We start from the raw sequence: 17,898 nt of genomic DNA, 5'->3' as shown, positions 1-17,898 counted from the left end.
GGTTCTGCCATTATTTACTGCCATTGCGTTTAAGAAGCGTTTGTACACATATGCATACGTACCCAAACAGGGTGTTACAAAAAGGTACGGCCAAACTTTCACGAAACATTCCTCAAACACAAATAAAGAAAATATTTTATGTGGACATGTGTCCGGAAACGCTTAATTCCCATGTTAGAGCTCATTTTAGTTTCTTCCACCTACGCTCAATGGAGCACGTTATCATGATCATACGGGATACTCTACCTGTGCTGCTAGAACATGTGCCTTTACAAGTAAGACACAACATGTGGTTCATGCACGATGGAGCTCCTGCACATTTCAGTCGAAGTGTTCGTACGCTTCTCAACAACAGATTCGGTGACCGATGGATTGGTAGAGGCGGACCAATTCCATGGCCTCCACACTCTCCTGACTTCAACCCTCTTGGCTTTCACTTATGGGGGCATTTGAAAGCTCTTGTCTACGCAACACCGGTACCAAATGTAGAGACTCTTCGTGCTCGTATTGTGGACGGCTGTGATACAATACGCCATTCTCCAGGGCTGCATCAGCGCATCAGGGATTCCATGCGACGGAGGGTGGATGCATGTATCCTCGCTGACGGAGGACATTGTGAACATTTCCTGTAACAAAGTGTTTGAAATCACGCTGGTACGTTCTGTTGCTGTGTGTTTCCATTTCATGATTAATGTGATTTGAAGAAAAGTAATAAAATGAGCTCTAACATGGAAAGTAAGCGTTTCCGGACACATGTCCACATAACATATTTTCTTTCTTTGTGTGTGAGGAATGTTTCATGAAAGTTTGGCCGTACCATTCTGTAACACCCTGTAAATGTGCACACTACTAGGTTATATGCCATTCCGAGTGTGCGTTTGGTGTCGACATTAATTACATGTGTATTTTCTGCGGTATTTAATTTAAAATTAGTCCCTGTTGTTATAGTTTCTCAAGCTGGATATATAAAATGTTAATAGCTATTTCATTTAATATTATCAGCTTTTATCGATTTACAAATGTCTATTCAGAATCCTCAAAAGCTTTCTTTTGTATAGGGCGAAGTTCTATCAAGCATGCTCCATGTGTCAGCCTGGAACTGTCCGTATATATCGTACACTTTTCATTGTCTTATGAGAGTTTTAGTTGCCATGTATGGACAGTTTAATGTTCTGAAAAAATTGTAAAATAGCGTCTTCTTACCAGGCGGTGTGTGTGACAGGACTGTTGGTAGCTGAAGCTAGCTGCTTATTGTAAACTGGATGCATTAATGAACGTTTTATAAATTCTATGAATGCATTCAGAGCACATGATTCTAATTCTTACGTACTTGCTTAGACCTGATGGCAATAAACTTGTATAAATTCTAATGTTTTGTGTAAAAAGCAGACTTATCTTGAGTTCTTTTTTTGGAGGGGGGTTACTAAGGAGGGGGGAGGGGTAAATGGGTTTTAGAGGCAGTTGTTACTGCCAGCGCCTACCTCGCTGCCCATCCAAATAATAAGAGAATGGCTACTAAACTGGCAGATGATAACAACACAGGTAAAAAACAAGTACAGCAGTTAACAGGTGGCCCAAACGAGCTAAAAAAAGATAAATAAAAAACCGACATCCACATTATCATAAGGAAGTTCTCCCATAACCAGTATCGAATCAATGCTGTGTGCCGATACATCTGCAGAAAATCAGGGGCTTAAGTCGTTTGTAATGGAACAACATCATGTTGTTGAACATAAATCCAGGCTGCAATAGCTGTAACATTTTCGGGAAAGAGGTACTTTAGTTACATTACCGACTAGAAAAACATAGCAGTAGGTCAAACAAATGGTTCAAATAGCTCTGAGCACTATGGGACTCCACATCTGAGGTCATCAGTCCCATAGAACTTAGAACTACTTAAACCTAACTAACCTAAGGACGCCACACACATCCATGCCCGAGGCAGGATTCGAACCGGCGACCGTAGCGGTCACGCGGTTCCAGACTGACGCGCCTTGAACCGCACGGCCACACCGGCCGGCTAGCAGTAGGTCAGTTAAACTATTGATAAAAACATTTGTTGGTAGCGGCGATGCCAAACGGGCACACAAAGGCTTCGAAATTTCGACTTCTGGTGGACCTAGGAGAGCAACTCAGATTTCAAAGCAAATGAAATCAGCATGTTTAGTTATCAATTTTAATAAAATAAGTGTTCCAGAATATAAATAACGATGAGACCAATTAATTTCTATGTAAATGAATCATATCATGAGTATATCATATGGTTTGAATGGCTCTGAGCACTATGGGACTTAACATCTGAAATCATCAGTCCCCTAGACTCAGAACTACTTAAACCTAACTAATCTAAGGACGTCACACACATCCATGCCCGAGGCAGGATTCAAACCTGCAACCGTAGCAGCAGCGTGGTTCCAGACTGAAGCGCCTAGAGCTGCTCGGCCACAACGGCCGGCTCATGAAGATTTAATGGTGACGCTAAACGAAGGACGTTGGTCGCCAAATGCATGACAACTGTCGTAATGGGGAGACTGGCGCAGGTTGTCAGAAAAGTTGGGATGCATATTTCAATGAATACAGACTGGATAATGAGAGTTAATTATTACAATAAATGAATACTGACAACTGCAAAAACACCAATAAAATCCAGGGAACTATGGTCAGGAACTGCTCATCCTACTCAGAATATTGTGGTTGGACTGTGGTTTGTGTCCAGACATTCAGGAGGCAGCAGCGACTGAGAAATGAAACTTGTGACAACCCACCAAACAACCCAGCTGATAACTTGCCACCATGCAGGATTAGCCGAGCAGTCTAAGGCGCTGCAGTCATGGACTGTGCGGTTGGTCTCGGCAGAGGTTCGAGTCCTCCCTTGGGTATGGGTGTGTGTGTTTGTCCTTAGGATAATTTAGGTTAAGTAGTGTGTAAGCTTAGGGACTGATGATCTTAGCAGTTAAGTCCCATTACATTCCACACACATTTGAACTTTTTTTTTTTTTTTTTTTTGATAACTTGCCTCAGTCTCTCCTACTTGATATGGGCTTGACTGCAGCCCTACTTTGCGCATTTTGTCGATCGCATGTGCCACAGTTGTAGATATACTTGTCAGCTGCTGCAAGGCACGATCATGAAATATAAATTGTCACCTTGAAAAGAAAAAGAAAAAAAATCCAGCACTAACAGTGAAACACGATATCCGACACATTTTTTCCAACAATGGAGACCTTCCATCATTATCCACAATGTTGCTAGACATACAGTATATTGTAAGTTGTAATGGCCCTATGACACTTCAGAAATTACATGACAACGTGTCGAGTTCTGCTTGCTAGAAAGTCCTGAATTCAATCAGAAATCTGGTCCGATGTCCGGTGAGCTCGTGTTTTGCTCGCTAAAACGAAATTTCGAAATTGTAGCGAACGCACTCTACAAGTCAAGGAACACAGCACCAACTTTGATGCCTAAGTGAATGTCCCACCTCTAGGAGCGGGTGGCCGTCCACGTTGGCGGCCTGCGACGGCAGCTGAGGGTACTCGGTGCAGACGCCGAAGCGCAGCCTCTTGGGCGACTCCAGGCTGGAGCACCTCGCCAAACGGCTCTTGAGTGACGAGCGCGGCCCCAGACAGCCGTTGGCCGCCTGCTGCTGCTGCTGGTGAGCTTTGCCGGCTGCCCGCCTGGCTGCGCGCTGCTCGGTACGCGCACTGCGCATGCGCGGCTCCTCTCCCAGCAGCCAGTACGTCAGCTGCTCGCCCTTGCCCTTCATACAGACCAGGCCGCGTTCCGCCAACTGGTAACCCCCCAGCTGTTCAAGCAGCCGCTTGCAGGCTGCGCTGCAGTGGATCTTCAGTGCTGCAAGCAAGTCCAATTAAGGCTAACGTAAACTAGTTACCAAACAGCTGTAGTAGCTAATTAGGATAAATACAAATTCGCTAACGTGTAGTATGAGATTAAGTGGTCATCAAAATGTAAAGCTGATCGGCCAACTGTGTATATGGAGCACATTCAAACGCATGACATTTGATTGTTGTTGATTGTCAGCTGAAGGAGGGTGTTCATGTACTACAGTTTCGTTCTGTCTATTTGAAGTTTTGCATTTACATGACAGCATCAAAATTTAGGAAAGACTCACACACTTCTTCAAACAGCTGGACTGCCTTCATCACTCCTAGATTTCCTGTAATTAGAGCCCCAGTACCCCAGACGCTGCGCCATCCTTGAGAGCCATGAACTGCTGCTGTACACTATCAACATATCCCATCTTCCCTTGATCTCCAAACTCTCCATGTCCTTTATTAACTTAATTTCCATCACCTTCCCTCCCAGACTATGAACGTATCCCTGAAATCAACTATAAGAAGGTTCCTACCCTCTCTTACTCAGCTGTCACTCCCTTCTTGTCCTAATACCCTTTTCCCACCTTCCCAAACAGACATCCCACATCATTTTCCATATAACATTATCCACAGCATTTTGCGCATTCCAGTACCTATCCAAATTACATGGGGGTATCGGAAAGCTTTTGATCGGACAGTGTAAGCGGAGCAAAGACAAATAGGGAATCATTCTAGTGACGATATGGACCGCAAATGTGGAAATCCGCTGACATTAGCAGCTATGACAAAAGGGTGTTACGTCCCATCGCCTGGGAACTTGCATCTCCGAAACAGTGAAGCTGGTCGGCTGTACGATTCTCACTGTCGCGAGCATCTATGGAAAGTGGTTGAAGGACAATGAAATCATGAGTGAGTGACACGTCCACACCTCATCACAGAAAGCTTGCACGCTATGTGAAGCGGTATAGGCGGTGATCTGTGACACCTCTGACGACGAAGTAAATTGCTAGTGCAAGCACGAGTGTTTCGAAGCGTACCATTCAACGCACGTGTTCCATGGTGACCAAACAACTCAGTTACGATTGCAGTGGGCAGTGGATCACTGAGACTGGACCGATGATAACTGGAAAAGTTTTAAGTTTCTGGTTATATCAGACCTATGGTCGTTTTCGAATCCGCTGTCATCCGGGTGAATGTCTGCTCGAAACAGTCCCATGAGAGCAGTATCATGCTATAGGCGTGACTGACCTGGGTTTCCATGGGACGTGTGGTAGTAATCGAAGGTATCATGACAATAGTGCATTATGTGATCTTTATTACGGACCACCAGCATCCCTCCGTGCTTGGTATCTTCCCCGATGGTGACGACTTCTTCCACCAAGATGCAATAAGGCCAAAATCGTGCTAAAGTGGTTTTCTGGGCACGATAATGAACTCAAGTTGATGTCTTTGCCATCAAACTCGCTGGAACACTGTCAGGTGCCTGCTCCACGCCTTCGAACCACTGGCCCGTAATTTACGTGAATTGCTTGACCTTTGTGTAGACATTTTGTACTACATTCCTCGGGAAAGGTATCAAGGACTTGTCTACTCCATGCTTCAGAATCGCAGCTGTATTGTGTCCCAGGGTGGACCAGCACGCTATTAAGCAGGTGGTTGTAATGGCTTTGGTCAGGGTCATTAGTGAGTATCGATTCAGCTTCTATGGAGTGTTTTCAAACAAGGATGTTTGCTTGAGTGTCTGTGATATGGATGTAGTTATTCAAAGCGTAGACGAGTCTCTGCTGATGTAGTATCAAATCAGACGAATTAGAAGATGTCCCATCGACGCAGACAGCCGTATATGTCAGGGTGGTGCTTACTGAATCTTGGGGCTATGTGGTTAGAAATACGAAAATATTCTACTGGGCAGCCCACGTGTGCAGGTCGTACGGCATTATGTTACAAGACCGTTGGTAGACAGGTCATGCACAAGCTGCAAAAAGCTTTTTCCAAATATACACTCCTGGAAATGGAAAAAGAACACATTGACATTGGTGTGTCAGACCCACCATACTTGCTCCGGACACTGCGAGAGGGCTGTACAAGCAATGATCACACGCACGGCACAGCGGACACACCAGGAACCGCGGTGTTGGCCGTCGAATGGCGCTAGCTGCGCAGCATTTGTGCACCGCCGCCGTCAGTGTCAGCCAGTTTGCCGTGGCATACGGAGCTCCATCGCAGTCTTTAACACTGGTAGCATGCCGCGACAGCGTGGACGTGAACCGTATGTGCAGTTGACGGACTTTGAGCGTGGGCGTATAGTGGGCATGCGGGAGGCCGGGTGGACGTACCGCCGAATTGCTCAACACGTGGGGCGTGAGGTCTCCACAGTACATCGATGTTGTCGCCAGTGGTCGGCGGAAGGTGCACGTGCCCGTCGACCTGGGACCGGACCGCAGCGACGCACGGATGCACGCCAAGACCGTAGGATCCTACGCAGTGCCGTAGGGGACCACACCGCCACTTCCCAGCAAATTAGGGACACTGTTGTTCCTGGGGTATCGGCGAGGACCATTCGCAACCGTCTCCATGAAGCTGGGCTACGGTCCCCCACACCGTTAGGCCGTCTTCCGCTCACGCCTCAACATCGTGCAGCCCGCCTCCAGTGGTGTCGCGACAGGCGTGAATGGAGGGACGAATGGAGACGTGTCGTCTTCAGCGATGAGAGTCGCTTCTGCCTTGGTGCCAATGATGGTCGTATGCGTGTTTGGCGCCGTGCAGGTGAGCGCCACAATCAGGACTGCATCATGGTGTGCGGAGCGATCTCCTACACTGGCCGTACACCACTGGTGATCGTCGAGGGGACACTGAATAGTGCACGGTACATCCAAACTGTCATCGAACCCATCGTTCTACCATTCCTAGACCGGCAAGGGAACTTGCTGTTCCAACAGGACAATGCACGTCCGCATGTATCCGATGCCATCCAACGTGCTCTAGAAGGTGTAAGTCAACTACCCTGGCCAGCAAGATCTCCGGATCTGTCCCCCATTGAGCATGTTTGGGACTGGATGAAGCGTCGTCTCACGCGGTCTGCACGTCCAGCACGAACGCTGGTCCAACTGAGGCGCCAGGTGGAAATGGCATGGCAAGCCGTTCCACAGGACTACATTCAGCATCTCTACGATCATCTCCATGGGGGAATAGCAGCCTGCATTGCTGCGAAAGGTGGATATACACTGTACTAGTGCCGACATTGTGCATGCTCTGTTGCCTGTGTCTATGTGCCTGTGGTTCTGTCAGTGTGATCATGTGATGTATCTGACCCCAGGAATGTGTCAATAAAGTTTCCCCTTCCTGGGACAATGAATTCACGGTGTTCTTATTTCAATTTCCAGGAGTGTATTTGCTGGACGTAGTCCAGCCTCTGTCTTACTCTGCAATTTTTGCCCTGTACAGCTCTCTCTAGTACCATGGAACCTATTACTTATGTCTTAATGTCCTATCATCCTGTTCCTTGCTCTCGACAGCGTCTTCAATATATACCCCTCCTCACCGATTCTACCGATAACCTCCCCATTTCATATCAGTCCACCTTATTTTCAACATTCATCTGTAACACCACATCTCAAACCCTTCAATTTTCTTCTTTCCCGGTTTTCCCACTCTGCGTGTTTCATTACCGTAAAATGCTTTCTTCCAAACGTGCATTCTAAAATATTTTCTTTGATACTAGTAGACTTCTCTTGGTTAGGAATGCCCTTTTTACCAGTGGGACAATGAATTCACGGTGTTCTTATTTCAATTTCCAGGAGTGTATTTAATCCATATAGTAATCATCCAGAAGGAAAAAGAAGATGTAAGACGGTATTACTTATAATACTTCACCACGCAATATTAAGTCTGTTTAAAATAAGGTCTCTTGTTGAAATATATGAATGCCAACTATAAATCTTTGCGCTATCAGTTTATAGCATCCAACAAGTAACTAAGCAATACAGCTAGCGACATCCGTTGTAAATTTGAGCAACTGATAACATATAAAAACAAAAAGTGAATGGGTTTATGTGAATCAGACTTTTTGGGGCTATTTGGATCGGAATGTAATATGCATTATTTCTTCTTTATTGTTTATGTAGCCTAATGATACACAACCAACATTCAGCCACCGTAACAAAATTTGTTTTTGGTAAAATTTTCGATGTCCCCTCTAGACGTGCAGCTAATGTAGGAAATGCTGTGAAGGGATTTGAGTGCATGGGAATTTTCCCCTTCAATCACGCCAAAATGCCATCACACTTGTTCCTTCCTTCATTCACATCGCTGGATGATGAGTTCCGCTCTGTTACCACAAATTCAGATGTAAATCCAGGCCCTGCTACTCCTTTTAATACTAACTAAGGGAAAGATAAGAATTCAGTGTGTCATCTGACTTGACCACTTCATCTCAGTCTTAAAAGAGAGAAGAGAAAATTTCAATTTGAAAACTCCCAAAGACAGAAGATCAAGTGTTGAAAAAATACGCTAGATGTTCGAGAGACATCTTCAGATCCAAAAAAGAACTAATCTTGATTGTCACTTGAAGCTGAGTCTTAGGAATAAAACATACCTTGTGGTTTGTGCAGCATCGAATGTTATTACCCTAGACTTGTGAAGAATGGGGAATGGACAAGATGTGATAAGTGAAAGGTGTGGTTTCAAGAAATTAGTATGGGAGCTGCTGGTTGAAACCAATTTTGCTGCGGGAATGAACGTAACAACTGCTGGAACAGTTAGAAAGTGTAACCTTTTGCAGTGTGTATAACTGTATGACAGCTTACAGTGAGTCAAGTAATCCCAGTTACGATTCAATAATCCCACAAACTTTTAAATTTTCTATTGATTCACCATTTTAAATTTTCCTATGTACAATGACGAAGAATAGATCTTGGTGCAGTATACCTTTATCAGATAAAACTTGTACGAGGGTTGGAACTTTAATAGTGGCAACTATTTATTTACAGCTCGTACATACTAGATACGTGTTTCAAAGTTTTACTGACCTTCAAAGTAATCACCAGCATTGTGTATAATCCGTTGCCAGAGATGTGGAAGTCGTAGGATACTCTTAGCAGTGCCAGTTGTGTTGACAGTTCGAGTAGTCTACTGCCCCACGAATTTGTAGCAGTTCCGAAGCGAATGCCGTGAAGTGTTTCCTTCAGTTGAGATATCGAGTTGAGCTTACGAGAGTTTAAGTCAGGGGAGTGCAGTAGGTGGTATAGCACTTAGCAGCCCAATCAGTCAAACAAATCAGTAACAGCTTGCACTGTACGTGCTTGAGCATTGTCCTGCGAAATGATGGTCAAGTCCTGCAGAAAGTTTCATCATTTCTGTCTCTAAGCTGTTCATTTCTGGAACACAACCTACGACCAGCTTAGAGACAGAAATGGTGACACTTTCTGCAGGACATGACCGTCATTTTGCAGGACAATGCTGAAGCCCGTACAGTGCAAGCTGTTACTGATTTGAAACTTCCTGGAGATTAAAACTATGTGCCGGACCGAGACTCGAACTCGGGACCTTTGCCTTTCGCGTGTAAGTGCTCTACCATCTGAGCTACCCAAGCGAAAGGCAAAGGTCCCGAGTTCGAGTCTCGGTCCGGCACACGACCGAGGCACACAGGGCCAACACCCGGAATCATGGTGTGGGGAGCGATCTCCTACACTGGCCGTACACCACTGGTGATCGTCGAGGGGACACTGAATAGTGCACGGTACATCCAAACCGTCATCGGACCCATCGTTCTACCATTCCTAGACCGGCAAGGGAACTTGCTGTTCCAACAGGACAATGCACGTCCGCATGTATCCCGTGCCACCCAACGTGCTGTAGAAGGTGTAAGTCAACTACCCTGGCCAGCAAGATCTCCGGATCTGTCCCCCATTGAGCATGTTTGGGACTGGATGAAGCGTCGTCTCACGCGGTCTGCACGTCCAGCACGAACGCTGGTCCAACTGAGGCGCCAGGTGGAAATGGCATGGCAAGCCGTTCCACAGGACTACATCCAGCATCTCTACGATCGTCTCCATGGGAGAATAGCAGCCTGCATTGCTGCGAAAGGTGGATATACACTGTACTAGTGCCGACACTGTGCATGCTCTGTTGCCTGTGTCTATGTGCCTGTGGTTCTGTCAGTGTGATCATGTGATGTATCTGACCCCAGGAATGTGTCAATAAAGTTTCCCCTTCCTGGGACAATGAATTCACGGTGTTCTTATTTCAATTTCCAGGAGTGTAGTTAGTGAAGGATATACACTGATCAGCCGGAACAGTATGGCCACCGACCTACTATCGATATATCCCCGTCCAGGCAACAGCAGTGTAACCTGGCGACGAATGACTGCTAGTCGGACACACGTACAGTGCACCTAGTATCAGTGAGCGTGCTGTCCGTGTGTGGAACGAGGAAGGCGCGCGATCTGTCTGCGTTTGACCGAGCACAGATTGTGATGGCCGAGAGGCTCGGCACGAACATTTCGGAAACTCCACGACTCGGTGAGTGTTCGAGGAGTGCAGAGGTGTGTGTCTTCAACACGAGGCGATGCCAAGGTGACACCACGTCCGTACGTCATGGGGTTGGGTGACCATCCCTCATTACAGGTATCGGACGTCGTAGGCTGAGCAGACAGGTAAATCAGGACAGCCGGTGAACTATGGCGGAACTAACATCAGATTTTAATGCTGGGAAGAGTACAAGTATGTCGGAACACACAGTGCACCGAACACTCCTATGTTGGGTCTGCGCAACCGGCAACACATACACGTTCCAATGTTAACAATAAGGCATCGACAACTTCGATTGAAATGGGCACGTGACCACCGGCACTGCACTTTAACACAATGGCAGAGTGTTACAAGCTCTGATGAATTCCGATACATTCTTTGTCATGCCGAACGGAGGGCGCGAATCCATGGTCTTCCAGGGGAACAGGTCCTTGACACCTTTACTGCGGGACGGAGACAAGCTGGCGGCGGCTCCATTATGCCCTGGGGAACATTCACGAGGTCATCTGTGGGTCCAGTGGAACTCGTGCAAGGCACGAAGACGGCCAAGGAGTACCGTACACTGTTTGCAGGACACGTACACCCTTTCATGACGATCTTGTTTCCCGACGGCAGTGGCATTTTTCAGCAAGATAATGCGCCATGTCACAAGGCCAGGAGCGGGATGTGAATGAACGCGGTCAGTGCTCATGGCCCCCCTCCCGGAATTTACGAGGATTAGGTGACGTATGTGTGCAGATGTGCTATGAACTCCCTCCAGCGACCTTTCAAGGCTTCATTGCTTCCATGCCACGACACGTTGCCGCTGTTATCCGTGCCAAAGGTAGACATACCGGCTATTAGGTAGATGGTTACAAAGTTCTGTCTGATCAGTGTAAATTCAAAACTCACGTAATCCTGTAGATTCCATTCGCGATGCCGTGTTGACAGTGTCGCCGAACAGACAATAGCGGGGCATCTTGAGACCGACGACTCCAGCACACACTGGCCCTGGAAACAACGACAGCGGTTGATGATAGACAAATGTGATGATAAACTTTGTAGCTGCAGAGAGATTTCGTTCGCTGCGCGTACAGTGCTGATCTAATGATAAAGCTAATTTTTGTGTTACATTATTTCATCCCCCTTGCCCCAAGGAGTGGCATGGCAGTGGTAACAATTACATTCCAGTTTAATGTATAATACAGTCACAGATACAAACATCGGTTGTCTTTCTTTTTTACATCAAACTGGTTAACGCAAGTTTGTCACCCGTCACTAAATCCACAATTACACACGCTTTTCAGCCAGAGAGATTTAAAATATAAAAATGATATGGAAATGATGTGTAATTACATAAAGTTTATAAATTAAAATAACGAGGACTTTCTTTGAATTTTCAAACGATATTTGGTTAATCTGCGGTTTTGTGGCTATCAGCGAGTAAGGAAGAATGAAAAGTGTGTTATACTGGTTCTGAGGTTGGAGTCAGCTGTACATGTGTTTATTTTTTGGCGAGTGTTTTGGAAACGAAAGAAGGTGAAAATGATGTGGAACAAGACCCTGAAACGAGCTACTGAAAAGGGAAAATGGAAATGAGCGTTTGGCGTCAGTGGCCGGGAGGCCCCTCGCGGGGCAGGTCCGGCCGCCATATCGCAGGTCTTATTACATTCGGCGCCACATTGGGCGACCTGCACGCCGGATGGGGATGAAATGATGATGAACACAACACAACACCCAGTCCCTGAGCGGAGAAAATCTCCGACCCAGCCGGGAATCGAACCCGGGCCCAGAGGACGGCAATCCGTCACGCTGACCACTCAGCTACTGGGGCGGACACTGAAAAGGGAAGCAGACGAGTGCGGAGAAGATGAAAAGGTGTATCCGGTTAAATGTCGTAGGTTAGTCGAAAGGGACTGATTAATGTTTCGTTGTGACAGAATGCGGAGCGTGTTAGGGTGTGAGGCTGAGGAATGTACTGCTATAAATGCAGCAGGTACAAGTGCTGGATATCATAGATGAAACAACAGCGTGGTTGGGGTCTACTATGCGTAACGTGTAAGAAATCCGAAAAGTGTACGCTGTGGTATCAACAAAAGCGCAATACATAGACGTGTTAGCTCGAGACAAAGTAAAAACAGCACCACGTCAAGAACCGTAAGTAACGCACTAATTAACTCGGTATATAGTGATTCTCATTCTAAATTCATGATAAATAAAGAAATAACGTTTCACTGTTTGCATATGACAAGCTGTAGACCCGGAGCTACTAGCATAAATATCCAATAGTTCCATATGAGGTAAGTCAACAAATACATACATACACTTTATTTCCAAACATATTACAAAACTAGAACCTTTAGACAGATCTTAAATATACAGCACAGAATGTGTCAACTCAGTGATACATGTCTCGACTTTGTACTCAATGCAAGCGAGGTAAAATATTGGACACTAATCACTCTTTTTACTAATGTAAACATTTCTACAAAAAGTTTCTTTAATGGTTAACATGTAACAACAATTTTGCAGAAGAAAAATAGACAAATAAACCCACTGAAGACAGCACAAAAACTACTGAAACACTTATGGGCGAAAACAAAACTACAAAAGCACCTTGCATAAGTCAGAATTGCTCTCCAATATGGTAGAGAATACGAGGGCAAAAGTGACGCTGAACGCATGGCGTTCAAGGATTTTGAGAGACTGCTATGATGTTGGAGGAGCAGAAACGCAGATGATTTTGATGTATTGAGAGGATAGATCGTGTTAAGGCTCTGTACGCGTGGAAGATGGTGTTCGATGGGGTTTTCAAGTTGGTTTACGTTCGAAGGTTAGTCTGAGGTGGTTTAGTGTGTTGGCTATTAGTGTAGCGCATGTTTAAATGGTGAGGTAGAAGTCTTTGTGGAAGAAGCTGCTGGTGGTTACTCTTAACCATGAATCACCAACTGCCACTAGCTTTACCTGAAACTGAAACTACGTATTCATTTCACTACAAATTTTTCCATATTGTTATTCCCAAACATTTGTATCATGTCAGTGCATCTAGTTATGACCCATTAAAGCTGTATTCAAATGAGACCATGGTTTTACCTTTCGTGAAGTCCACGGCTTTGCATTTCTTTACATTCCAGTTCCTGCAGTAGACTAATATGTGGGAAGTTCGGAGAGTATGGGTAAAAATAGTCTCACATTTTTCAGAAAAGAATACATATTCCTGGTTTCCCGCAGAGAGTTTGGAAAAATGGAAATTTGTGGTAAGGTCTTATGGGACCAAACTGCTGAGGTCATCGGTCGCTAAGCTCACCTACTACTTAATCTAACTTAAACTAACTTAGGCTAAGGACAATACACACATCCATGCCCGAGGGAGGACTCGAACCTCCGACGGGTGCGAGCCGCGTGGACAGTGACAAGGCGACTCAGATCGCACGTCTACAAACAGTTCTGCTGCGGCATAGACAATCGGAGCATCACAGTGTGGGAGTAAAATGGTATGGCAACTGGAAACCTACTCCAAAGCTGTACACAGTAAAAGGTGACCCTTGTCGTCAAAACGTCTACATTGCACGCACATTCACTGCGAAGTTCACGCGGTATGTAGACCAAATGAAATGTTGAGTTCAACTACAGTGAAATGGTGCCAACAATGTGGCCAAGGCCGCACAGACGTGGCTGACACTGAACCATCTTACTGTCCAGATCTTGCACCATTCGATACCCATCTTTTCGGCAAGCAGAAAGCATGTCTGGGGTGGAGAAAGCGATTTTCCAACGAAGTGAGTTCTCGAATAGTTCCGTGGCTTTTTATCGTCGAGGTATCGAACGATTGATAGAAATGAGAAGCGCTAAGCCGTTCCCGACATGACCCCTTTGTTTTTAATAAGCAGATCAAATTAAATATAAACTGAAATCACGCTGAGACGGTAAACTCATTTTTATTAGAGTTAGGAACTTAATAACACTGATTGTACGGGTGAAGCCATCTTTTAATCTCCTTCTCTATACTCTGCACTAAAGCGCCAAGGAAACTGGTATAGGCATGCGTATTCAAATACGGAGATATGTAAACAGGCTGAATATAGCGCTGCAGTCGGCAACGCCTATAAAAGACAAGTGTCTGGCTGAGTTGTCAGATCGGTTACTGCTGCCACAATGGCAGGTTATTAAGCTTTAAGTGAGTTTGTACGTGGTGTTATAGTCGGCACGCGAGCGACGAGACTTAGCATCTCCGAGGTAGCGATGAAGTGGGGATTTTCCAGTACGACCATTTCACGAGTGTACAGTGAATATCAGGAATCGGGTACAACATCAAATCTCCGACATCGCTGCCGCCGGAAAAAGATCCTGAATGAACGGGACCAACGAAGACTGAAGAGAATCGTTCAGCGTGACAGAAGTGCAACCCTTCCGCAAATTGCTGATGATTTCGATGCTGGGACATCAACAAGTGCCAGCGTATGAACCATTCAACGAAACATCATCGATGAAGGGCTTTCGGAGCCGAAGGCTCACTCGTGTACCCTCGATGACTGTACGACACAAAGCTTTAATCCTCGACTGGGCCCGTCAGCATCGACATTGGACTGTTGATGAATGGAAACATGTTGCCTGTTCGGACGAGTCTCGTTTCAAATTATATCGAGCGGATGGGCGTGTGCGATTATGGAGACAACCTTAATGAATTCATGGACCCTGCATGTCAGCAGGCTGGTGGAGGCTCTGTAATGGTGTGGAACGTATGCAGTTGGAGTAATATGGGACCCCTGATACGTCTAGATACGACTCTGACAGGTCACACGTCCGTAAGCATCCTGTCTGATCAGCTGCACCCATTCAAGTCCATAGTGCATTGCGATGGACTTGGGCTATTCTAGCAGGACAATGCGACACCCCACACATCCAAAATTGCTACAGAGTGGATTCAGGAACACTCTTCTGAGTTTACACACTTCCGCTGGCCACCAGATTCCCCAGACATGAACATTATTGAGCATGTCTGTGATGCATTGCAACGTGCTGTTGAGTGGAAATCTCCACCCCCTCCTACTCTTATGGATTTATGGACAGCCCTAGAGGGCACATGGTGTCAGTTTCCTCCAGCATTATTTCACACATTGGTCGAACCCATGCCACGACGTGTTGCCTCACTTCTGCGTGCTCTCGGGGACTCTGCACGATTTTAGGCAGGTGTACCTGTTTCTTTGGCTCTTCAGCGTAACTGGTATTCTGTGCGTGAAATGGTAGAATTTCTACCTTTGTTAGCATAGGTTTTGGCAAGCCAGCATTTAGACAAACCATAGGACATGAACCAAGATGTCTCGTTGCGGCAGTCGCTAGGGATCAAGGGTGACTTGTGAAAAACTCGAGCCGGTCGATGTGGCCGAGCGGTTCTAGACGCTTAGTCCGGATCGCGCTGCTGCTACGGTCGCAGGTTCGTTTCCTGCCTCGGGCATGGATGTGTGTGACGCCCTTCGGTTAGTTGGATTCAAGTAGTTCCAAGTCTAGGGGACTGATGACCTCAGAGGTTAAGTCCCATAGTGCTTAGAGCCATTTGAACCACTTGAAAAACACGCCAACAGGTGGAAGGAAGTGCTGACCTAGCCAAATGGGGCAGGTATGCTGCTGGCCCGCATTCTTTTGTCTCAGGTGTCTGTCTGGTGCGTATAGCAACCTTTGACTCATGCTTTACAAAACTATGAACAATGCAAGAGTCTAGCAGAAAGCTGGAAACTGTAACCTGTTGAGACTCACCCCACCAAATAATTGGCCATTTCTCAGCTACTCCCGTCATCAGAGCGATTTATGCTGAGGGCACTGTGGCTGTGCAGTGAATTCTCAGAAGGTAGGTGGAAGTGGAACACGTTTGAACTGATCGCTACTTGCCTGCCTCTACTGAAGGGAGCAAGACTATTCAGACCCTCGTTTTTTCACTGCTTGGCAAAAGTGCGTTGCGACAAACAGATGCAAAGACCTGGTGCGATGAGAGGCTTTTTTTCTACCCATAGACAAGATAGAAGCGTGTTTAGAAACCATGAGCCATTTTCTGAAGTTCTCTGTGACGAAGGTCCGTACATCGATGGAATAAACAAGTGTGACGATGACGAAGCCTTACGAGTTCGAAATCCTTGGAACAGTGCTAGCGAAAGGTCGGAGGATTGGCAAATAATTTCTGCACAGTTTTTGGTGGGAAGAGAACAGTAACTTAACAGTTGGCTAGAACTGGGCAAATTTTTTATCATTGGTGGGAGTTTATTAGATGCGTATAGACTGCAGAGCAGGCACAAGAGACAGGGTGCAGAAGACACTGTTCTTCACAGAAGAGACCAGATAACCACAGTCACTCTTGTCTTGGCGAATTCTCGCTGTCCGTGAGTCACCTGAACAGGCAGACCAGTTCCAGTGGCATCCATCTGCATCCTCCGCACTCTGCTCACTCACACACAACAATTATAGGGTGAATATCTAAGGGCATCAGCTGGTTAGGAGCGAAGGAAGGCAGGGATTATCCAATATTTCATTGAATTCACGTAGGTTCAGCCATGAACAGGCAAATAGGCATGGCAGCAGTGTTAATTTCATTTCTCTTTCCGATACAATCGTACAATCCCTGTTATGCAACCGCAACTACGTTGTGCTGAATTTATAACGTTCGGAAGTTGATCTCTACCGACCGCAATTCCTTGTTAAATAAGTTTGCCAAACATGTCAGCGTTTATTATAATATATTACTATGTATCAGATAGATGTTCTTTGTCGTGTGCTCAACTAAAATTCTGTGTAGTATCCTTATTAATTTGTGCACAACGCGTATTTTGTTATAAAAACTGGCTTCATTTGGGCTACGTTTTTGATGTCGCAGTGAGATTTTTAACAGCGTTAATTAAATTCTGTTACGTAAGATTTTTCTCGAGTACGTGAGTTCTTCGTGGAGCGATCTGCGTCTGAGCATTCCAACTGATGCAGGTGACTGTACCATTTCCAGAACAAAGTTTCAGTTCGACTGGAACTTCGCATAACATTCTGACCATTGTTTACAGAGACTTGGCGTTTATATTTAAAAATAATATGTTGTATCCGTGACACTTTGAAGTGCAATACAGCGTCCAGTGAAAGCTACTTGGCCTGCACCAATAAGGTATAATTTATTTTTTGAAGTCCTCTTGTATTTTGGCGAATCTAACATAACATGACTGCAACTTTACCACACAGAATGTATTCATAGGTTACTGCATCGCCTCCGAAAAGTCCGATTTTAAGTAATATTACCCGCTGAGATTTTAAAGTATAACCTGAACAGCAAATGTTCTAGGCCAACCGCCCCGAGACGGTGGTACGTACCACTGATGGTACGCATTCAAGTAAACAAACGGCGTGCTGAATAAGTAAAACTGTTCTCTTTCGTTACTTTATTTATTCCTTCCCCCCCCCTCCCCCCCCCCCCCCCCATGTACCAAGGACCTTGTCGTTGGTGGGGAGGCTTGCGTGTCTCAGCGATACAGATGGCCGTACCGTAGGTGCAACCACAACGGAGGGGTATCTGTTGTATCTGTTGAGA

The 17,898-nt window shown here is 45.8% G+C and overlaps 1 protein-coding gene across 1 annotated transcript in view; it reads right to left on the bottom strand.

Moving 5' to 3' along the window:
- The window catches only part of LOC124796481 (guanylate cyclase 32E), an 823,982-nt gene that overhangs the window by 19,776 nt on the left and 786,308 nt on the right, over window positions 1-17,898 (bottom strand). The window contains exons 22-23 of the mRNA XM_047260702.1: window positions 11,253-11,351; window positions 3,479-3,849 (exon numbers count right to left, since the gene is read on the bottom strand). Coding sequence (XP_047116658.1) covers window positions 3,479-3,849; window positions 11,253-11,351 — 470 coding nt within the window. The remainder of the gene's footprint in view (window positions 1-3,478; window positions 3,850-11,252; window positions 11,352-17,898) is intronic.

The sequence above is a fragment of the Schistocerca piceifrons genome, chromosome 1 (genome assembly GCF_021461385.2).
Source record: "Schistocerca piceifrons isolate TAMUIC-IGC-003096 chromosome 1, iqSchPice1.1, whole genome shotgun sequence".
Classification (NCBI taxonomy): domain Eukaryota; kingdom Metazoa; phylum Arthropoda; class Insecta; order Orthoptera; family Acrididae; genus Schistocerca; species Schistocerca piceifrons.
This window is presented reverse-complemented; position numbering and strand designations above follow the sequence as displayed.